Consider the following 24,941-nt stretch of genomic DNA (forward strand, 5'->3'; position numbering starts at 1 on the left):
GAGTCTATGAAAAGTAATGAACAAAACATACATGTTATATATTCTGTATTTGAATAGGCTGCTAATCTCCCACTTGAAATTCCTCCAAAACTGGAGAGTCACTTTAAGATTGAGGACAGCTTCTGGCTTCAGTACTTAATAAAAATAAAGGAATGGTATTGTACAAATCTGAGATATAAAGCAAGATTCAGTTGAATCACTTCTATGTGCTCCAAGCATACAGCTAAAATTTTCCCTTTCTTAATTTTGTATAAGGCAGTAAGTTCTAACTGGAAAGCCTCTGCTACCTCAGTGTTAAGTTGAAGAACAGAAGGCAGAGAAATCCATTGAAACATTGCTTTTGGAGCAGCCTCTATGTGCAAATGCAGTGAAAAAAGCAGTGTTTGAGTCACATCATTTGACTGTCATCAGTTGTAAATTCATATGTTAGAAAAATAAAGAAGTTGCAGAAGTAATGATGATATCCATGAAAACTTGATTTGGTCCTGTTCTGCATAAGTATTCTTACACAGTTTTTAAATGCATGATCACGTTTTTTCCAGATGCGTTGTATCTTAGTGCCTAAGGTGGACCTGCTTTTTTGTGAAACTGTATTCTTTCCTGCTAGGCTACAATTTGCTATGTTTCACTATTTTAAAAATACCTTGTGAAAGAAGTAAGAGCTTGTGGAGTGGGAAAAGATGCAAAAGATTGGTAAACGATTTGAATGTTTCCCGGTATGACAGGATTTTATCCTGTACTCTGTGACATGGCCCATTGTTTTCCCGATAATGTGACCTACCGGGAGTATTCAGTTGCTTGTCAACTGTCTGTCTGTTCTTTCGTTTTAATTTATTTTTTTCTGTGTCGAGGGGTTTGCTTACAGAAGTATTGAGGTCTCACGGATTCTACTTAGGTCAGTGGAAGCTATTGTTTCACTATATAAAATGCCATAGAATTCTTTGCAGCCTTAAAAAAGTATTTCTGAATGTTTCAGATCGGATACTGAAAGTTGATGGATGCCATTGAGTTAGATCTCTGTGTATGTTAGCTTTTTTTTTTTTTTAAAGGAAATTAATGAAATATGTTCATAATGGCTATGAAGAGCTCAGCCACTTAATGATGAACAGATGATGGCATGAGAGTATTCACAGTCCTATGATCAGAATGGGCTTAAGTATTCTGCAATGAAAAAGATCTTGGCTACAGATTGAACAAGTACAGTATGCATTGAAAAAGACAGGTGATCAGAAAATAAAACATGGTTTTTAATGTCTTATTTTAAAAACAGAAAAGGCCATTTTCACAATTTAGTTGGAGAAAATAGCATTTACCTATTGAATTCCTGTGCATCCAGTTATTGCTTATACACAAAAAATGAGAATATCAGACCTGAGAGATGTTCTATAAAATAACTGATGCATTAATTACATAAAATATATTTTATAGTTGTAAAATAACATAATGCATTAAATGTAGAATACTAGTTTTGAAAATTTTAGGAAACCAGAAGTTAACTGAATGAGGAAGAAGTGGTCTTAGTAATAATATTAGTTCTGTGAATTCAGAAAAAAATGAGATTAACTAGCTGTTCACAGTACTCTAGTAGATATGAATATAAGTGATGAAGAAAAGCAAAAATGTATAGTTATGTATGATATTTAAAATGGTCTGTTCAAATAAACTGATTTATATAAATAATTCTTTTTCTTCACTGTTAATCTGATTCGGCTGGTCCTGTGTGGAGCCAGGAGTTGGACTCGATGATCCTTATGGGTCCCTTCCAACTCAGGGTATTCTATGATTCTATGAAAAAACCTTTTGCTTGGAGATCCTGCATTGACAGAGATTTGTCTGGATGATTGTGCCTTTTGGTTTATGTACTTAAAAGTAAAATGAAGACAAAGTAGGATTGTATTAATTTGAATGATACTACAGAGAGCCCTGATGTGTGTTTCATGGTTATTTACCAACAGATCTACCAGAATGCTTTTTCTTTGGTTTTAGTCTGGCTTTGTTTGTTGTCGTTGGGGTATTTTTGTAGGTTTTATTTTTATTAAATTGAAGTGCAAAATAAAATGTGGGAAACCAGAACAAAATAAAAGTTGTTTCAAGCTTCTGGCAGTGCAGGCCACCTAAATTTTGCCCTCTTGGCTCCTGTGATTTGAATGTGCATTTCGTGCAGTGATGTCATGTGTTTTTACCTTCTAGGCAGTTCATAGTTAACTCTGTTATCACCTGCATACGCATACTGGTCTTGATAATGTGGTCCTTTACTGAAATAGTCAGGTATTTATTTTCCAGTTCTGGCTCATCAGGCATGGGATTTTTTTGTAATTTGTATGCCCAAACAGGACATTATTAAGGGAAAAATTATCCCATCGTAAGTGATGGAACATTTGCACACACTTAGCATGCAGTGACCAGTGGAAATTGCTTATAGTGGCTCACTGGCAGAATACATAAAATAATTTTAGAGTTTTGGTTTTAAAGTAGTTAATTTGAATCACCCAACTATTCTAAGCCATACATTTGTTCTGCCACATGTTTCCAAGTCCTCCTTTGTCTGCTCTTTGGTCCAGTTTAAATTTGATCTTCCTGGATTTAAGCAACATCCCTCATTTGGAAAGAAAGACTTCCTCATGCTTCTGTTGAAATCATTAATAGCTTTGTTTTTGGCTTCTGTGAATTTCCATAACAGCTCCATAATGCAAGCAGTAATACTTCCTCAGAGCAGCGCACTCACCGATGGTCAGATTGTTCTAGCTTTTCCATTATCCTTTTGGTGTTGAGTGATTTTTCAGATCTTTAAAAAAAACCCCAAAAACACAAAACCCACAAGGACTCTCTGGGGCTGCAGTGTGTAGACCTCTGTTTGTTAGCTTTCAGACAACGAAATAACATCGGGCAGTTGTGTCCCCAGAGAAACACGCAAACTTTAGAGGGACATAAGAAAAATGAATAGGCAAAACAAAGATTATACATACAAAAAAGAAAAAAACCAACCAAACAACAACACTGTAGCTAGTTTACAAGTAGTTTTTCTGCAAGAGCTCATTCGTTTGGGCTAATCATAGCTGTGAACAACATAATTGCATGTTTTGTTCTTTTTTCCTTGTTGTTGGTTTCTTGTCTTGTTTTGTGTGTGTATTTTTAACAGAAGATAACACCATTACAGTTGTAAATACCAATTCACAAAATTAGATATATTATTTGTATCTTGAACTTTTGTTTAGGGAAGTTTCACTTGATTTCAAAGTCAGGAAGAGTTGAGAAAAGCGTAGAAGCACATTGTGGAGCTGTGCTTGCAGGAAGGTGGAATTATGAAGGAACAGCACTGGTTACAGGTAAGCATTCTCAAAGTTATGAAGTGTTTTGAAAACTAAAAGAACAGAAGAGCTCTTTCAAAATAAAGCCTTTTGTTTTTTTAATATGCAAAGTTGACATGCCATGAAGAAATGTAAGGGTACAAAAATATAGCATAAAACAAAATTTATGAAAAGTGCTTTCAATAAAATGTGCAGAATGTTAGTACTTTGTTCTATGGGATAAATGCAACAGAATGTTTTGGAAAAATAATGTAATCCTTGACATATGTTCAGAAGATGTAATCCTAAATTTCATAGTTTATATAGTAGTTACATTGAATTTGAATGAATAAAACTGAGTCTATTAAGTGTTCACACACTGGGCTTGCTTGAAATTGTCATGAGAAGGGGGAAATGGAAACACAAAATCAACAATATAAATGAAGTTAGCTATAATAAGTTACTTATTTGTCTTCATTGTCACTGGGGTTATTATCACCTTGTTTAATATAAGTTAATTTTGCACTAATTGATTAATGCTGTTTTAGAAGAATGTTGTCTATTTTAATAGAAGATCTAGTAAAAACATTTATCTTTTTTAGTGATCCTGTTTATTAGATGTTCTATTTACTTGAAAGTAAATGTTTTTAATATCAGAGTGCTTAGATGGTTTTGTGGATGTTCTGTACTTCATAAAGGAGAATATTTGATTTTTTTTTCTTATCTGTAACAAAAAAGGTTGTTAAGTTGGTATATTTATATCCCTGCTCATGACATTTGGAATTTTTTTAGCCAGCAAAGTTTACTGAGGCCTCATGAGCATCTTGAATGTTCCTGTGCTTGTCTTTATTCATTATTAGGAGTGGTGTAGATCCAGCTGCAGTCTAATCCTCTTTATTGAGGCCAGGAGAGTGATCTCCCAGTGTCTGCATCTTACATGTCTTTTTGTCCTAAATCTTTTGGTAATTAGTTGCTTTTGGCATTTTTGTCAGAAACTTCTATCTTGATGTCAAGGGGAAGCTAATTAAATTTCCTGTGATAGACTTCTCCTTTGCGGGATTTCTGTTGGTGTCAGAATTTTCTGCAGCCTCCTGTTGATCTAGCACAGCTGATTTCTTTGGACAAATTCCAACTCAGTCCAGAAGTACTGAAGATAATTTTGGATTTGCTTGTTTCCAGACTCAGTCTGACTCTAAAATGCTGCTTCAAGGAACTCTGTCTGGCATGTTCCTCTGAATTCCCAGAGGGATAGAAATATTGTTCTTTTTAAAGACAGATTTGCCTCAGGAACTTCTCCAAAGAAAAAGTAAAAATCTCATTTCCCCTCCTCCCCCCTCCCCCTTTTTTTCCCTTTTTTTTTTTTTTGAAAGACTGCATGACACTTGTGGGGAGTATGGTAATTCATCACAATGTCCAGACAGTGTACTCTGAGAAGATCAACTACTCTTGTACCACAAATATACTTTGAGGAAGAGTGAATCATTGATGATACCATATCAGTTTAAAATATTCTTTATGGCTTTATTTTATGTGCACAAATAAGATTTTAAAAATTTTTGTTACACTTTTCAAACACTTAAAAGCTACATCGGCCAGATATAAAAACCTGAAATTTGGTAAGTTACTTCTGAATGGAAGAATGGCATTAAGTGTCCAGGTGCCCCTTTTTCCTCATGAATTGAATCTGGGAGGCCTAAATGAAGGCCCAGAGCTGTACGTTTTAAACATGATAGCACACTAGGAAATCTATGCTCTTAATGCATGCATAACTATGCTGTATAGTGTGTAAGAACTTAACTTTTAATAAGTAAACTAAGTGTCTCGGTAACACGCAGTTATGTTATAAAATTTAAGCCTTCCAGACAGAGCCTTCAGTTTATATTCAGTTTCACTATTTATCAACTGTGAAGTCTCCAGTTTAATACATAAAATCTGCTCCTACTCTCTTTGGACTGCTCAGAGGCTCATTTAATCAGTCTCTGGGCCATTGAACTGTAAATAGATGAAAAGCTGAATGCTAGCAATGCTGAATACAAAATACAGAACTTGGGATATTTAAAAAGTGATGGACTTTCTCTTCCCAGGAGCAGCTTCAGATAAGAAGACTATAGGGATTTTCAGGAGAGGAAGAGACTTGTTGATAATAGCAGAATAGCAGTCTTAAATATTTTTTCCTTAATATACTGTTTGCATATTAGGAAGACTACATAAGCAATATTTACGTGTTAGAAGACCTGGACTTAATTTAGCTCTAGTGTTTCCTAGATAAATACAAGTGCCATGTTTGTTAGATTTATTATTGCATTTAAGTTGATGATTTCTGGGATAACTTTACAGTTGGTGAAGATGGCCAAGTGAAAATCTGGTCTAAAAGTGGAATGCTGAGATCCACTCTAGCTCAGCAAGGTAAGTTAATTTTCTTAAAGTTCCATTAGAACTTTTTAATTTGGGGTATTATGAAATATATTTAAAGAAAAGATTCTAAATCTGGCAGTAATGGTTTGTTTAAGGATCTTGAAGCCTAGATAAGCTTAACCAAAATTAAATGTAAATCATAGTTAAGTACAGGGGAACTGGATTTTTAATAAGATTATTACCTTAAAAAATAAAAAATTACTCAAATTAGAAGTATTATTGTAACATCTTTAGACAATAGTTTCAGTTCCATCCTAAGGATTCTGGAGAGGCTAAAGAATTAAAAATTTAAATAAAATCCAGTTTTTAATACCAAGCCACAGACTCTCATGGTGAAACTGAAAAAAAAAAAAATCTCTAAAAGCATTGCAAGAATGCTTGAAAGATGCGAAGTGTGTGTAGGTTAGTTCCTCTGAACTTTAATACTCTTAACAGCCCTTGGTTACGGGGTTAAATAAATAGATGAACCACTTTAGTATATGCAAGCAGTCCTACTGAAGTGAAATGATCCCTGTGCTTAAGTTCTTTGTTGAACTGGGGCCTTGAGGACCTAACCTTGATCTTGGCTTTGCAACTACAGTTTTATGCATAATAGAGCATTCCAGTTATTTTTATTTAAGTCAATTTAAAATCACATTATTGTAAAGTGCAACGGTATAAGTTGCAAATACATATTTATACAAATGATGCTTGATATTTTTAAATGCTATTTTTATAATGATAATTTCTAACTTTTTTGTACTATTTCAGTGAAGATACTGGGCTAGATTTTGTTTTTCAGACTTCATACATTGAGATCATGTGACCTTTTGACATTTTTTAAGAAACCACATGCACCTGGGGTTGGGTTAAATGTCAGACCCTTATCTCTTTCTAAAACAAATTATCTAAATTCTTTCAACCTGTTGAAGGCATTTTAACCACAGGAGTGAATGTAAAATGTATTTCAATTCTGTTAAGGAAGTTCATATTCAGATGTAATGTTTTTTCATGCTTACAATGTAAAAAGATAAGCTAACTGAACTATAATTTTTGAAAAAAAAAAAAGATGAAGCACACACTCTTCACTATTTCTCAGTTGATAAGTTTCGAGCTCTTTTATGTTTAACTGCTTATCTGAGGTTCGATGAAGCTTATGAAGAGACACGTTCTAGTTTGAAATATGCAAGCTGAATTTTTATTGATATCTTAGAGTTTCTGTACAGTATAAATGTACAGTGGAGTCCCCATGGAATAAGTGTCATCTTGTATTTGTGTTTTAAGATAAGATCCTGTGAGGCTCAGAAACCCTTTAAACTTTAATTTTATAGGATCAGATTCCGACAAAAACCACTCTGTAAGCTACTGACATACTTGGGATCAGGATAGGATTCTGTAGAAATTGTTGTGTTTGAGAGGTATATCATGTTTGAGGTAATTTTTCACTTCCTTTATCATCTCCTTGAGAAATGAAAGGATTCCCATTGCTAACATTCTTTCTACTCATTCCACTCTTTGTATTAGAAATAAATTTTCAGGCTCTTATCTTTGGATAATGGTCCACATGCCTATTCTATCTGTGGATTTTTATTCACTACAAAAACATGAACATAAATTTTTCCCTTTTTTAGCTTTTTCAGTACTTATATGGAGTGCTCTGGCTGCATGTCCTTCCATCATGCTAATGTATGGAATAAAGTTAGTGTGACCCCATAGCCTCTACTGCTTTCAGCCTCAAGCTGTAGTGTGTTGCTTTTATGACTGCGTTGTTCTTTGAGCCTGATCTCAGTTCTTCATCCTTGGATTATCTTAATATTCTTCCTTTTGTTCCTCCTTTTCCTTATACTGAAAGCTTTTTAAAAAAATACTGTGTTTGCAATCTTTCGGGCTTCCAGGTGACACAGTGCACTGATACATTTTGATGAGGTAATTTTTTTTCATGGATCTCCTTGGTATATGTTAACCCACATTATTATGCTTAAAGCAAGATTTCTCTGAGATGTATACATTGCAGCATGACACTGTGCTCAAAGTGTCTGTGTTCTTTTGGAGAGAGCCACAGAATTGTGAAGAGTAGGATGTATAAAGTATTGAAGGTCCACATGTGAAAGAAAAGATGGCTCTGCCAGCACCAATTTGAAGTCTGTAGTGTCAGTGGTGCCACCTGCACCAAGTCCTTCGCAGGCCAAACACCTGGTTAGCAGGACCAGTGCTGAGTCCACAGTTGCATAGCCTCTCTGGAAATGTCTGTCTAAAATTGCTACTGCTGAGGTTCACAAACCACTGACTCTCTAACCCTCAAAGTCTTCTGCGGAGTGAAAGGTATCAGTCAAGCTGAAAATTAATTAGAATGCAGGTGCACCTTCCTCACAACAATCGAGATTACTCTGCAGTGCCACTTCTTTAGCTTGTCCCACAAGCGAAGCTGACAGCTTTGCTGATAACTTTACCTCAAGATCTGAGACTCTTCAGGGCAGGCAGGCAGGCAAGCCTCATGGATCCACCCTAAGTGTTTAATTGCTAAAGCACCTGCTTCCATCCTGGTAATTATTCTGGTGTCGCTAGTTCCAGTCGAGACAAGAGTAATGCCTTGCAGGAAAGTCATATTGTAGGTCCGCAGGATGACTTTGTCTCTTGTGCTGTGAAAACTTACTTTCTTTAAGAGCATTTGATGAAGGACATCACCACAACCTTTATGAAAATACACATGCATTGTGCAGACCAAGTCAGTGCTCTCCACGTGCTTTTTGATTCTCGGTGAAGCCATGACTTTCCATTATAAAAGAATATGGCACTTATTTAGTGTTGAAACATCATTATCCACAGACCTATTGTTTCTGTGCCACACATTCCACCAGTTTACCTCAGATGGATTTTGAATTCTTCAGGTGCTTTCTGTCACCTTTCTTTCAAATTGAATTTGTTATCTAGTATTCTTAAGACCGTGTCTTTCTTGAGTACTTATCTTTTGGTCCTGCTGACTTTCTGATGGGCTTCCAGTGACTAGTACGCTGAGTAAGCACCAAGGAATAATCTGAATAATTGGCGTATAGGTTGCCTTTTTGGTTAACGGAAGCAAATTCACAACAGTTGCAATGTGAACAGTTTAATTACAACATGATTATTGTGAAGTGGAACTTACTTTTTAAGGGACAACTGTATTCCAAATCCCATTTTTTGTACGGCCACAGAGAGACATAAAATGGTCCGAATTAATGTTTCTACTCCTGTGAAAGTAAATTAAAGCCTCGTGCAGACTTACTGTTGTGATTACCGACATATCTGCTGTGGCTGCTTTATCATGCCTGCACTCAACTCTAGCTCTTTCTCTGCCGTATACATTGATGACGGGAATGATTCCTTGGGGATTAACGTCTGCTAGTAGAGCACTGAGATGTGAGAAGCCCACCCTGTATGCTTAGTGCTGATGTTCCTTCTTCAGATCTACCCTCAGTCCACCTTTTCTGCTTTTCTCACTTTTTTTTCTCGGAGAGTTTTGTTTTTTTTTTTCCTGAAACTGTTTATCACCAATGCAATTCACTGCAGTTTGCCTGTTCTGCTGAATTTTTCTTTCCATGGCAATGCAATGTGTTGGCAGTCTTTCCCAACCAAGTTCTTGTTAAGTGCAGAAGGAAATGAGTTAACTTAGCTCCTGCTGTTAAGCCCTGGAAATTGTGGTTAAGTAGTCAGCCATCATAAAAAAGTTAAACATTTGGTTTAAATATAAAAGTCTTCTGATTGTTAAATCAGCATTAGAGCAGGACAAAAATTAGTTTATTTAGAATTTCTGTACAGCTGGTGACAGAATTTATGTCATTTTCAACATAAATTGCTGCCAGTAGGAAAATAGCTAGTGCCAGATTTACTTAATATATGTTGTATGTTTCTGTGAGTTGTCTCCTATAATGGTTGACGAGTTAAAAAAAATTACATCATTCTGTATTTCTAAGTAACATAAAATAAATGCCTTCCTAAAAGAAAACATACAAAGTACGAAAATGTACAGGAGTAATGACACCAGGTCTCAGTTTAGAGTTTGAATATTTGGAAACTCCAGTCAAGTTCAGTGTGCTGAATTGATGTGGCCGTAATAAAATAATCTTTTTGTTTGGAGAGAAAATTTGAAAGCTTAAGTGGTAAGATATTAGACAACGTTAGGACAGTTGATATAGCAGTTCAATCACTTAAGTACCCAAATGTCATAAAAATATTCCCCTAAAAGAATATTCCTGAGTAATTTTTTGAAATGGAACTTAATATGCCAAAAGCATCCTTGAAAATTTTACCCTGTAAGAGCATTTCTTAAGCCTTGTGGGGGTTTTTTTATTACAATAAATGATAGATGTACCCAAAAAATAGTTTATTTGCTAATTTTTAATTAATTTGATCAATTTTATAGTTAGTTATCAGCTGAAATATGCATGATTCCTTAAGAAGTGCATATCTCTGAGAATTTAGGAGAATTTCTTTCCATTTTCCATTTCTAAAATTATGAAATTGTCAAATCCTGACATTTAGGTTGTAACAGTTGTTCTTATTTCTCAAACAGAACTTTTGGGGTATGATTCAGTTGTGTTAATGTACGTGTGCCATTAGTGCCATTTGGGGTTCATTGGGCTGTTCCGCCTAACCTCCAAAGCTGTTCCAGAAGGAGATGGGTCTCGTTCACATCCTGTGTTGTATCTGTAAGCCCCACACGGGTATCTTAGAGTACCCTAGGTGCATTGCATCACTGAGGTGCTTGTTTTTAGACAATTGAATCATGTCTTCAAAGGCCTCATTTCTGCCAGTGAGAATATTAAGTCCCTTAGAGAAAAACAGATGCCTGAAATAAGCCTTCTCCTTCTGAATTCAGAAGATAGAGAAGCAAGTTTTACAAAAAGCAAAGAGAATGGTCTGACAGGGACTTGTTATCTATTTGCAGTTTCATATGCATTGTTTCCATGTCTTGTAATATTGAGACTACGTTGAAACTTGCTGTCCATTGCTACAGGGCTTTTGCTGTGCTAGAAATAAATGCTTGGACATGCTCTTAATTTACTTAGTTTTATTTGCAAGGAATCAAGTAGCATAATACTTTGATTCTTCTTCTTTAGGGGAGACTAATCCTGTCAAGTACTATGGAAAATATTTGCATAGTTGGCAAGTCGGATTCCCCCCCTCCCCACCCCGGATGCTTTTTCCATGTAATTTTTTGCTTTCTTCTGTTTTGAAAAAAAAAAAAAAGTAATTTGAAAACTGCAACATAACACATTTTTAAAACGGAAGTCAGCTTTATTCTAGATACATCATTCTTGAGTGTTCAATCTGCAAAAAAATGCTTTCAATTAGTTGGGAAAAATCTGTGAAGACTGCGGGCCACTCTTTATAGTTTTATTTGTTGTCATTTATTTTGTAAGTTGCTTGTGTATGGGAGGTTTGGGTTTTTATATGTACAGCGAAACAAAAATATGTTTTTTTGTTAGAGGCTTAATTATGGAGCCTAACCATCTTACAAAGAGTAATTTAGGTGCAATACAAAGCTTTTTGTACCCACGTTTGTGTTCAGTCTCACCATCGCAGGTGAAAAGAGTTATTTTCTGATGTCTGTTGATAAGTATTAGGATGACTGTTGTCATGTTGATTTCCTTCTCTTAAGTGACAGTTGTGAACAAAATTGCATCAGAGTATAAAAGATTAAGTAAATATAAAATGCAGCTATTACTGTTCGTATTAAAACCACAGTATTAAAATGATAGGTGGTGGCATGATGGGCTGTCCACCTGACTTACTGGGCTTACTTTGATATAAATATTTGTTGTTTTTAACTTAGGTATTGGTCAGCATCACAGGCAGTGCTCTCAACATTGGATTTAATTGTATTGTAGGTATTCTGGCAAACAAGCTTGTAGGGAGTAAACATGAAAAGGTTTTGTAGGTATTTGTAGGAAGTATCTACAAACCAAACAGGTAGTGAGAGAGAAGATCTGAAGATTTGAGAGCTGGGCATTGAAGGCTGACTGTGGAGTGATCAGCTGGGAAGAGTGAACATTTTAATACTGCATGAAAGATGCCATGATGCAGATAGACCTTAAAAGTAAATTGACCATGAAGGGCTTTGATATAATAGAGAAAATTGTACACACAGAAAGGGCAGCATAAATCTTTGCAGTGTCCCGGTTAACCAAGAGCCAGGGGATCAGTACGTCAAGGTATGTGAGAGGCACCTTAAAGATGAAAGGTGACCCAAAGGTGAGAAGGACAATGTCATCTTGTTTTGCTCAGCTATATCTTGGAATAAATTGGTCAGACTTTTTTTTTTTAATTTTTTTTATTTTAAGAGTGGGGAAACAATAACAATTGGGAGTATATAGATGAGGTCCAGTGAAGTTGAGGAAACAAAATTGTCTACTTATGAAGATGATTTGACTGAAAAAGAAATCTTATAATAGATGAAGAAACCTGGTGATTTTAATTCTTCCAGAGGTGGTTTTAGAGAGAGCATGAAATGAAGAAGCAAGTGGTAAATATAGTCGGAGTCTGCTGGGACAGACCTTGCAATAAAATGGGTAGGTCTTAAGTGATGCATTGAAAAAAATGCTTGTGTGGTTTACACAAGTGAATTTGCCAGCACCTCACTATATTTTTATTTCCTTGAGGAGTGTTGAAAGGGTGCGCAGCATGAGCTGAAGTCTTCAGAGTTATCTTTTTGGGTTGTGTCTGTCTCTTACTGCTGGTCCTATGGCTGTCTAAAATGTGAAGTGAACCAGTAAACATGGCCAAAAGTGCAGTCAGACAAGTGGGGAGGACAAATGGTTGCCCCTAGTTTGGCTTTCTTCTGCTCCTGAATTTTTGATATATGATTTTAAGTAACAGGTTTGAAGTGGCTGTAGCAGTTTCTGCATAATTTGATCAGATAAGTCATAAGAAATGTGGTTTGTTTTCTTTCTTTCTACAGGAACACCAGTGTATTCAGTAGCCTGGGGACCTGACTCTGAAAAAGTTCTCTATACTTCAGGGAAGCATCTGATTATTAAACCTCTTCAGCCAAATGCTAAAGTTTTGCAGGTATCCTTAATTTATCATGGTTGTCTCACACTTCCATGTGAAAACTTTTTTCAGTTATCTAGTGTTTTGCCAAGCATAAAATGTTTGTGCTAAAATTTTCCATGCAACATGCGTACTGCCCCCCCCCCTTTTTTTTTTTTTAAGTTTTAGGTTTTTTGAGAATAAGGAGATGGTTCATTTCTCTAAAAAAATTTTGACAATTTCTGCTGCTGGATGTTGTTTGGGCATGTGATTAGGCATTTCCCTTTTCGTAAATAAAGAAAAAGCAAAAAGATACAGAAGTCTTTCCCTTTTCATTTGTTACGAAAAGGCGGAAAGACACAGAAGTGATTGTTTAAAACATGCTTTTAGTGCAGATTGTTATGCTTTCATTCTGCCTTGTTCAGGCCAGATTTAATGTATTTTTCTGTAGAAGAGATGACACCTGTATATTTGTACTGTTGGAAAACCTGATCTTCATTGGAGTGTATGAATGTAATAAATGATGAATGATAAATATTAAAAATAGAAGTTGTCAGACTTGTTGCATCTATATTTAATTTATTTTTTTCCATTTCAGTGGAAAGCCCATGATGGACTTATTTTAAAAACTGACTGGAACTCAGTTAATGATCTTATTCTTTCTGCAGGTGAAGATTGTAAATATAAGGTGTGTACTGGTTAACTTTTTAGGGGAAACTAAATAACCAAAAAAAAAAATAGGCATTCTGATGTTTTCCAATTTTAATAATATTGGAAGCTAAATTTAAATGAGAAGTCTCTCAGTTTTCAAGAAAAACTTGTTGCCCTGAGTTGTATTATTTGTAAATACATCTCACTCTGGTAGCATAAAATTAGAAATGTTTAAAAAAAAAAAAAAAAGGTAAAATGCAAGTGAAACAAACTCCGAAAGGAAAACATGTAGAAATATAGAAATGATTGCTTGGAATAGTATTAGCTATGACATATACTGAAAAAGGTAATGACATATAAAATTAGAGGAGATAAAGCCACTGTTTTCTTTTACAGGAGCATTAGTGAATCCCTTAGGAAATTTTTTTATTAGAATATTCTGTATCGAAAATGGAAGGCACATATTGTGTTTCTTCCCTTAAGTAGGAACTTATTTTTAATTGTATCATATGTTGGATCTATCATTCCCGAAGTGTCTAATGGCTGTAATAAAAACGTACACAATTAAGAAATAAAAAATATAAATATCAAAGTGTTAAAATCAATTGACTTCACTCTGTGAATTGGCTTCCTGGTATTCTGTTGGCTTCAATCAGTGAGAAAATCTCTTTGGTCTGGAAATTTGCAGAAGTGCCTCGCATTGTTGGGAAATGAGTGTAAATAGAATAAACCTTGTGGTTAATTATAGACTTACAGTAATTTGCAGGAAACAAAACTCATTAGTTCAAAATATTTTATACAGAATAATGTAACATTTGCCGTAGCAGAAAAGCAAAGTCTATTTCATTAAACACACCAATATTGATTAGGAACAACCTTTACTGAAAAGTGCCCTATAATATATATATGATTTTTCTAGTCACACAAAAAAGCACTGAAATAACTTAGAGTATATTTCTGCAACTTTGTAACCATGAAGGAAAATGATAGCTCTAGAATTAGTAAAGGTACGCCCAAATTATGTTCATACAGATATATATTTTTTTTTTTTTTTAAAGGTTTGGGATAGTTATGGACGTCTACTGTACAGCTCACAGCCCCATGAATATCCTATAACATCTGTTGCCTGGGCTGCAGATGGAGAATTATTTGCTGTGGGGTCTTTTCATACGTTGCGTCTATGCGATAAAACTGGGGTAAGTAACAACTCCGAGAACCAGCAGATGTGGAATTGTACAAATTTATTGATAATACAGTAAATAATCCTGAGGATGTACATGTACAGGTGGGCATTTTTATTAACAAAAACTAATTACGACTTCCAGCGCCTTTCTACTGGGTGCGTCTGACTAAGCTATTGCCTTCTTGATCTGCTTAGCTTCACTTCTAAATATGTTTTGGGTTGGATAAAATTTTTTATAATGTTTTTGACTTTCAGGACATTAAATTTTTCTGTGCATTTTTTTACCTTTTTTCCTTAAAAACGAGTTTACAAGCATCTCTTGTAATGCAATCGTAAAATGCAGTTATTAACCCTAAAAAGCAAGGAGTGTATAACAATAACCTATCTTTAAAAAGGAGGTAGAAGAACAATGTCCTGTGCTTTTATTAGTTAACTTTTTTTTCCTTAAAAAATACTAAGAGTTGACACATTTATATTAGTATAATTACATCTGTGTTGGACTACATTATGTAATGTATATTGATTTAAACAATCAGACTAGCCATTAGTATTTTCTTCTCAAAACAGCACTTTAAACCGTGCCCTCTTCTTCCACAACCGCTTTCCATCTCCTTTCTGTGTATTGGGATCACTGACCTGTATCAGCAAGTGACAAACTGAAATAAATATACTCTTGTGTGAATGAGGCCAACAATTTAAATTGTGTTTTGCACTCAGTATAGATTTATGCTTAAATGTGGCAAAGACTGGTGCAGCGGAAAAGGAAGAAAACTACTAGATTTCTTTTTCTGCTGTCATATATGCTGTTTTGTAGCACATCGCTTTTGTTTCTGATCCCCAGGGCCTTACTATTTTTCCTGCTAGTTATTATGTAATATAATTTACTATAAGTATGGTTCCAGCTCATGCAAGCTGAAAACCAGTAATTTTTTAATCAGTGTTTAATATTTAACAGGCTTGTGGACTTTGTTTGAAATTTTAATGTGGATAGGTTTTTTTTTTTTTTTTCATAAAATTAAGGGTTCTTTTACCTGGTTTATTACTCTCCTCTTAAAGAAACAAAGACACATACAGTAGCTAGTGCCAGATGCTTTTGTCTGTTTAGCAGCTAGCAGCGATAATTTATTATCTTCAAAAGTCATGATTTTTCATGAAAGTTTCTCTCCTGACATTAAATGTAAATAGTTACTAAAGAACTACCTTTGCCAGTATTGAGGGGAAAGGAAGAATGATTCACATACCGCCAGAGTGATGGAGTTTGAAGAGAACCAGACCTGGCTTTTACTGGTCAACATAGACATTTTTATTATGTCTGATGTAATGGAGCTGTATTGGCAAATTGCTCCTCAGGGAGCCATCAGGCGATATATGTATCATTAACTCTTCTCTAGCATATGTGTTCAGTTTGGGGACATAATTAAATTAAATTCTGTTAGTGTATGTTCTTTTCTCCTTTTCTTTCTACCTGGATACTTTGTTCTAGCAGCTTCACATTAAAAAAGAAAACTACAATGATAATAGCAACTTTTAGACAATAGTAACTTTTATTTCTTCATTTAAAAATCACTTTTGCTCTGATAGCCTTACATATATAAAAAAATTATTATGGCTACCCTATGGAATACTAAACAAATTATATTCAATGTTGGGATTTGTTGTCTGTGTTAGTGTCCATGATCATTAATCCTGCAGAGAGTGCTAAGATTAAAGTTAAAGCATATATATATATATATATATATATATATATATATAAAAAAAAAAAAAACCTATAAAAATGTAAAGGTGGATGTATTGATGGATAGACTTTAACCTTCCTGGTGTCCACAGCTTTTCAGAATCTAATCACTTGGATGGAGGGCAGTGCTTAAAAAGTTCATTTATGTAAGCTATTTCCTGTGCCTCTGCATGCTTCCCTTGACATTACTGATCAGGTCAAAATATTTACACAGTAAGAGATGGTAAGAATGACTGAAATTCACTGATTTCCTCCTTCCCCGCTCCACTCCCACATAAGTATCTTAGAAAATGGACCATACCCATCTGCTCCAAAGGCAGGTTGCTTTCCCAGTGCCTTGGAGAGCGTAGAAGGATAATTTTAAAGTGAAAACAGTGTGTTCAAATGAATCTTTTCAAAATTGCCAACGGAAGTTAGCAAAGATGGACATCAAATTTATATTTTTAATAATGCTGAATGTATTTATGCATTTGTTTTGGGGAGACCTTTTAGATTTTCTTCCATTAATGATTTACTTACCTTTAATGGGGATTGATCAGTTTTGATTTAATTTTTGGTTGTTGTTATTTTCCAAATTAATTGTGCTCTTCTTGTTGAACATTTTTTTTTCTGGTGATGTTTATCTACAGTCTGTTTTCATAAATAAATTGATGTTTGTTTGACTGCTAAATCTTACCCTTTGATTTACTTTTATCTTGATTTCACCACTGTGCTTAGCAAATGCTTTGTAATGAAAGCAGTTCTCTGCATAAATCTGTAAGTTGATGTTTTTAAATGATTATGTACATTCTACAAACTTTCTGTTTTATTACAGAACAAATTATGGCCACTTTACTAGTCTGGTAGTTTGCATATTTGACTGACTCTGTTATATGTGGCTGTTTATATTCCGTGGCTTGCTCCATGGAATGTCTAATTTTGCTAGAAATTCTATAAAAAACATTTGGAAAACTTAAGAAAATTTAGGGAATATTCCCTAATATCTATAGAAAATAAAACATTCTACAAGTGTAACAACTACTCCTCACCCACCACCCCATTTAAAACTAGTGTGAGTACACTGCTATGGCTAAAAGATATTGAGCTCTGTGATAATGTGTTTGTTTCTATTTGGCTTTTTCTCACAAAGATACAGACTTGAACTTAATGAAAGTTGATTACATTAATTTGATGTCCAGAGTTGGTCAGATGTTAAATATTTAGCAGTGTTTGTCCTTTTTTCCTTATTTTTTCAAGTAGTGATAAATGAGGGAAAAAAGCATCTAAGAATTTTAAAACTACAATGTAGCAGATAACTACAGAGAAGCTTTCAAAATAATTTAAGTGTTTAGCATTAAAGCCACAATTTTCATTCAGGACAGTAAATTGTGTAACTATTGTAAAATGTACATTAGATATTAGATAAATATAAAAGAGAGAGCAAGATTTTGAAAGTGAATGTACACAGTGCATATTTTCATATTATTCTGACAGAGCTGAATTGTCCTAAACTAGAACACTCTGAAAACCCAAGCAAATCTGTTTTCTATAGAGTTACAATGAGCTTTGATCCCATTACATTTAGTTTTAGTCTTCTTTCACAGGGATATGCATTTGGCAGTGTAACAAAAATAAGGATGTTTTTCTGCGCTGTCTCTATTCATCTCCCTTTATTAACAGTTATGATCCTGAATTCTTTGTAGCTCAATAAAAGAAAAAATATTACAGATAGGTTTCCCATGGAGTTATGTTGTTGACCAATTCTTTCCAAGTTGGCGTATTTTAATTTATTGGAATTGGCTAATGTAACTTCTGGAAGAAAAGGAAAACATGTGGATCATCTATGGAAGTAATAATCTATTTAAAGAACTACATCAATGTTTCATTTTCTAAGGTTAAGAATTTATATGGGACAGTTTGCCATCCTATTTTTAGTTCTTAGGACTAATAATTCTGAGAATGTGTTTGGATTTCAGGAGATTTTTAGATATCCTCTCTTTGGCTTTGTTCTTCTAATATGCAGCTTAATACCTCACCTGGAGGTCATGGCTTAGTTCTTGATAATTCACACTAATTACTGGGGTCAAGTCCAACAAAAGTTTAAAGTGGCAATAGGATTCCCTCATAGTTCCGTACTTCAGTAGTTGTGTCAAGGATCCTTTCTCCTCTTCACATAAGTTGCTCTATATTCACACGTAGCTCTGGATTTCCTCACCTCTAGTTACACAGATTGTCTATGTAGAACATTTCATGGATTTCTGTAGGTAGAAATTGAAAGCTTAGTAAGTCTTTTTATTGTAAAATACCATATTTTATACTCAGTAAAATATCTAGGGGGAGTGTGGTGTATATAGATATATATGCATACGTATTTCCCATGAGCTTATTTCATATATGTGTCCATATTCAGGTGTTTCAAATGCACCTAGGTATGGATTTGCTTTGGATAATTGATGTTTATAATCTTGTAAGATCCAATTTGCCTTCCATTAAATCAGAAAATTACTATTAATTTTCTGATGAGAATCTTCTGCACAGTTTGTGCTGAAGTGTTGGTTTGTCACTCAGAAGTAGTGAGAGCTGATTGCCAGCTTTTAATGGGCATTCAGACTATAATATATTTTCAGATGTCAGCTACCTCTGCATTAATGTGAAATACCCTATGGGGCACAAGGAAAACTGAGCCTTCGCTTTAAAATAAATAATAAAAAAGAGGTCCTCAGTTTCGGAGGACCCGAAACTTTCTTTATCGGGCTTGGATGGGAGGCCGGTTCTAGCACACTTGTCTTAGTTTGTATCAATTGGGGCGTCAAAGAATGAGAGTGTGTATTTGCTGTTAGTCCAGTCTGCACACTCATTCCTAGGATGGATTGTGGGGGAGATTGCATGTTTTCTTTTCATAAAGAGGGCAAAATGATGGGCAAAGACTTCTATTAAAGTCAGTGGATTAGGTACACTGTGTAGATTCTGACATCATGGGGGAGGTTCAGCAGTATCAGCTTTAGTTCATCTTACGTTAGTATTCCCTGTTCAAAACTCCCCTTACTGGTAAACAGAGCCGAAACAGAGACCAGGAACAAGCAAGTGTCCTTTGCACAGCTCACGTCAGTATTACTCTTAAAATTTAAGAAAACACTCTTTCTTCGCTACATTTTTTTTCAAAACATTTATGCTGTGGTATTATGTGGATAACCATTCTTAATTTATTGCATTCAGTCCAGAAGTAATAACTAACGAGATCCTTCATATTGAGTCTTGGAGCATCAATATTGTACATGTGAAAGACTGTCCTTGTTCCTGGGACACAGAGTTCTCTGAATCTGCTTATTGAAATAATTTCACCGACATCTCAAGAGCCTACTTGGTTTCCATTTATGGAAGTCAGACAGTATTCAGTAACTACAGTACTTCATCTTTTTTACTACATTGTGCAATCGGAAAAGGGAAGCTTAGGTTATTGCTTTTATGTATTTATTTAATGAAACTTTTATAACTACTGTTTTTGTTCTTGAGAGAGTTTGTTGAATTAAATGAAAAATTAATTATGACACAGGAAAAGTATAAGCCAAACAGTAATACCAGAGTATAATATTGCAGCTAATGCTAGAACAGTGTTCATACAGTCCTTCATATAGTCATATACATACCCTTTTTTTTTAAACTCAGTGTATCTAGGAAATACATAGCAGCAATTTTGGTTTTTAAAAAATTGTTCCTATCTTACAAATGGAGAGCTAAATGATTTTTATTATAATATTTTGTGTACATGATAAATGTACCAGACATCTGCAGGGAGTATGATTCATTGAAGTGGTCTGAATTATACTGAGAGCTTTCAAAAATAACTGGAAAGTAAAACTTTGTAATTGCTTTATCTAACTTGTTTTTTTTAAAACAAGGTTATAATCTGGAAATATTTTACTGACTATTTCAACTACCTGGAAAAAAAAAAGACTTCTGGTTTAAAAAAAGACTTCTGGTTTAAAAAAAAAAAAAAAAAAAAAGGAGTTTTGGAAATGTATCCTCTCTGAGCTGCAGTGTATCTGCTGTGCATAAGAAAGCAGCACCAAAGCCACATTCTTCAAGCTCCTTAAACTGGTTCTTAGTTGATGGTTTGATTCCCCTTTATTATTCCTTCTGACTGATGGGTAGGTTCTTGATCTAAGGCAAATGACCTTAGAACAGCCTTGTCTGTTTGGGAGGATCCCAATATTCAGTTTTGAAATAGTACTTCTTCAAACTGTTCTCAGATAGATTACATCTGGCCAGCTGTGAAAAATATGTCTCAGACGTAGGACATGTAGAGCATTCTCTGAGTGTGCTTGTTACAATCATCCGTCCTACAACAAGTGCTTACTCATTTGCCGTATAAGGATGTCAGACATAGTTGAATATTATGCTCTTAATTACTATAGAGTGTTTCATACAGAATTCATTCTGTCGAGACAGAAGAGTAGGTTGTGGACTTTTCTCCAAAAATTGCAATTACCTCCTGCCTGCAGATCATACAGGCAGTGAATGGCGTGTTTGTGAGCCAAGAGGCAGGCAAGCCGAAGCCTTAAAATTGAGTGCTTGAATTTGGAAAGTCAGTCAGTGCTGACATTGTTTTTCACTCACCCTTACGCACGTAAGCAGTAAAAGAGCCTTAACTCAGTAGGTCATCTTACATAGTATTCTGCAAATCATTAGCACAACTGGGAGGTTGAATTTCATCCCATTGTGTTTCCTCGCTGTTGAATGTTTCAGTCTGACACCTTTATTTTACTGTAATTTTTGTGATTTTGTTTCGTTTTCATATCATATGACACAAAGTCATATGAAGACTTTGTGTGAAGGACTTAGTATTTCTTGGGTTTTATGCGTACTGCAAAAGAAATCAGAATATGAAATGTGTTAGAAACATTAGGTGTTTTCTTCCAGCTGTCTCTCCTTTGGTGTAATACGTATCCAAAAGTCATGAGAACCGAATGTCTACATTTAACTTCAGTCACATCTTTTTTCTTACTGATTTGCTTATTAAGATTCCAAATGCTTTTGAATATTCAGGTAGTTCTTCAATTGCTAAATGTTTTTCAAAATATTCTATTACACAGTTCTGAGGAGGCTATAGTTGAGATTTGCTTCTCATTTTAAAACCTGGTTTAATGTCTTCCTAACAGTTCATAAAAAAAGGTTATTTCATTTTTCGTCATCCACTTTCAGGGAAATGCTTGTTTGGAGATTTGGGATTTGTATGAACTGTATTTCTGAGGTAGAAAACAAGGGTCTTGGTCTCAAAATTTTTGTAGTTTTTGACAAGAATATGTTAATAAGGATCCAGCTAAACTTTAGAGGTATCTTGTACATAAGGCTGAGGGAATTTGAGAATAAAGTTTTTCACTGGAGGAAATTTAAATATTGAAAAGGAACAAAATTAGGTTTAGTACTAAATGTAAGCTTCTCTTGTAACCACATTCATGCTATGGGTCAGAAGGGAAAAAGCAAATGCCAGTTTTAATACTTCTTCCTCATTCTTTGTGCTGGGGCGATTTATGATTTTATTTTTTGCCATGCTAACAGAGAGAGTGAAATCAGAGAATGAAAGTAGGGGTGGGGGGGTTTCAAAGGATAAGAAATCATGTGCTGTTTCATTAAAGCTCATGCTCTGCATCCCCGTTGCACTGGAACAGGCGATTCCACGGTGCCACATGGGCAGGAGGGGGGGGCACTGTGCCCTGTGCAGGAGGCAGGCAAGGAATTAAAATGTTAAATGCAGCTTACACCCTGTTGCTAGAGAGTATAAAGCTCCTTTATCTTTTTTTTTTTTTTTAATTAAAAGCATCTTTTAGCAGCCAGCCCACAGTTCACGACTGGCTGTATGATCTCTGGTGTTATTTGCCTGAGGCTGGCTAGCTGTTGGGCAGAGCAGCGTGTCTCCTGGTCCCCAAAACCTACTGTGCTGCAGCCTTCCCGACACTGCTGCTTTCACAGCTTCCTGCTATCCCAATAATTTTGGGCCTCCATTTAAAAACCAACAAACCAAACTGAGAACTATATTTTAATAGATGTAGATGATGTAAACCAGTCATAGAAGGTGAAGGAAAATGTTAGCCGCAACACCACAGAAATGCGTTCTTTAGGTCCAAGTGAGCCTTTCCACCTTGCAAAATCCCATTAGCAGGAAAATGTACAGTGATGCCATTTTGCCAAGTGTTTGAATCTCTAGCTCCATAGGAAAGCAGATACCCTACTTATTTTGATAATAAGATTCTGAAATACAATTATTTGACCTGTGCCCCCATGACATTAAACTGTGATACTCCTCTGTGAGCACCTCTTAATTAGTCTAAAACGAACACAACGCACAGAGCTGTTGTTTCTGGTTCTCTCCAAAGCTAGGCCAGATGTCACAGCTTTGGTTGCAGTCATGTTTCAATGTTTTGTTGTTATTGCAAGCAGAGCAACTGGAAATTTTTAATACATCCTTCCCCTGTACAGAAACAACAGAGACTAGAGAAAAAGGTAGGCAAGGTGTATCTAGCTTCTTTTTTAGGTTAGGAGAACAGTACACAGGCATTGCTTTCAGAGCTTTTCTTAATCCACCAATGTCCCTTACATTGGAAGCACGGAGAGAAACAACACAAGAGCTTTGCAAATCTCTGTATACTGGGATAGGAGTGCCTTGTTTGTACTGACTGATTTTGCCTAGGCTTTGCTGTTTCTATACTCAGGAGCTGCTGTCACTGCGGCATAAACTGAATGCATCACACTTAAGACTGTAGCCCATTGCACCCCTGTAACCCAGTATAATTGTTTCTAAGTACGTTCACTTAATTTTTATGTAGTGCTTGTCTAGATTTATGAATGACTAAGTACACTTTAAATGTATTGTGGCTAGATAACTAGTGTACTTCAGACATTGTGACATGTTTTATTTCTGCCGTACCTGATGATTTTCCTTTTGGTATCCCTGTTTTTCAGGAGTCTGACTTAAGAAATCTGATCTCTTTGGTTTGCTTATTCAAGCTGTAAGAACAAGTTAGCTCATCAATGTTTCTTTAAAAATTATAACCCTGCAAATCTATCTATTACAATAAATCAATTCTAAAAAGTAAAAAAAAAAAAAAAAATTAAGAATTCTTTTCTCTTTTTCTGCAAGTGGTCTTATGCTTTAGAGAAGCCCAACACTGGCAGCATATTTAATATCGCTTGGTCTATTGATGGCACTCAACTAGCCGGAGCGTGTGGAAATGGACATGTCATTTTTGCCCATGTCGTGGAGCAGCGCTGGGAGTGGAAGAACTTTGAAATAACGTTAATTAAGAGGAGAACCATGGAGGTAATCGTCACAGTTCGGAGCTGTGCATTCTGATTACTAGCTTTCTGAGGCTTTTTTTAATGCAAAATTGGGAATTTTTAAACCACGACAAAACATTATCTTTTTTTTTTCCTCTGTGTATATACGACTGAAAACGTTTAAGATCATAAAATGACCAGAGTTAGCAAGTGGTGTAAATAATTATCAGTTGTACAGAAGATAAGATCTATGTAAACCAAACCGTACCACCAGACGGACCAGAATTATATGATTCAGAAGTACTTCATCCTCCAGAAAAATGCAAAGCTCATTTGAAGAGCATGTGAAATTAGCCGTGGGAGGCCACTTACAAGAGAGAGATAATTTCAAGTGTAATGAAAATGTTTATGCAGAAAACAATACAAATACATTGGCCAAAACCAAAGCATCATATTAAATAGTATTACAGTAACTGTCAGCAAAGATGAAGCTGCATAACTAGGTGTAGATAATATAGAGGAGCTTTCTTTACCTTATCTGCATTCGTGAGTTGTTGGAGGCACTGATGCACTTTGTAATAGCTAATGCATTTTTAGGGTTTACTGTATCCGTGTTGTTAACGAAGCTACGATGAATGTTGCTGTCTTAGGGCATTTCCAGATAAATGTGGTTGCTGACTATAACTGTAAAGAGTTGTAATGTGCTTTTCCGCACCACATATTGTATTACAGCCTACGTTCAGATCTTCCACAGCTACAGAAATTTATCATGTATCGTATAACATGTATCAGGTACCTGCATGGTGCTTCCAGCTGAGTACTGAGCCATAGGCATTGACCTCAGAGGGAGCTGCCAAGTCTCAGCACTGCTGGAAATGAAACAGGCCCCTGCATGTGGTTTCTGGAGCTTAAGTTTAGGATCCTTCTTTTGAAAAATCTTGGCCTGAATCCACATTTAGGTTACCAAATATCTGGGAATTAATACAAAAATACGAATTTTTACCTTCTAATTTGTCCTCTGTGTTCCCAGACACTGACTCACAACATTCACTCTCTGAACACTGGGATAATATAAGATTTCCATTCTTACAAATTTTCCAAATTACACATTTGGTATTGGACACCAGGCCAATATTTTCAATATCGAAAGCAAGTTCCTAAATTCCTAATTAGGCCCTTAAATTTCTTTGGGTCTTGATTCTTTGATGTTGAATATGTAATTGGGAAAAGTTGTAACAACAGAAATGCTGTATTACGGTTTGGTCCGGTGGGTGGGATAACATGAGTCAGTGTCTGGGAACACAGAAGACAAATTAGCAGGTAAAAATTCATATTTCTTCTTTCATTCCCAGACATCGACTCGTAACAGATGGGCTCTGTGAATAATCTCCAGGGTGTTTGAATATGCAAACAACTGAGGAAGTATAGC

The 24,941-nt window shown here is 35.3% G+C and overlaps 1 protein-coding gene across 3 annotated transcripts in view; it reads left to right on the forward strand.

Annotated features, from left to right (window-relative positions):
• IFT80 (intraflagellar transport 80) overlaps nucleotides 1–24,941 on the forward strand; it is a 53,543-nt gene that overhangs the window by 8,168 nt on the left and 20,434 nt on the right. For all 3 annotated transcript variants that reach the window (XM_054835627.1, XM_054835624.1, XM_054835625.1), the window contains 6 exons: nucleotides 3,216–3,326; nucleotides 5,625–5,693; nucleotides 12,619–12,728; nucleotides 13,288–13,377; nucleotides 14,399–14,536; nucleotides 23,376–23,555. In XM_054835627.1, the coding sequence (XP_054691602.1) occupies nucleotides 5,666–5,693; nucleotides 12,619–12,728; nucleotides 13,288–13,377; nucleotides 14,399–14,536; nucleotides 23,376–23,555 (546 nt within the window). In that variant the 5' untranslated portion in view covers nucleotides 3,216–3,326; nucleotides 5,625–5,665. The remainder of the gene's footprint in view (nucleotides 1–3,215; nucleotides 3,327–5,624; nucleotides 5,694–12,618; nucleotides 12,729–13,287; nucleotides 13,378–14,398; nucleotides 14,537–23,375; nucleotides 23,556–24,941) is intronic.

Source organism: Grus americana, chromosome 9 (genome assembly GCF_028858705.1).
Source record: "Grus americana isolate bGruAme1 chromosome 9, bGruAme1.mat, whole genome shotgun sequence".
In the NCBI taxonomy this organism is placed as follows: Eukaryota; Metazoa; Chordata; class Aves; order Gruiformes; family Gruidae; genus Grus; species Grus americana.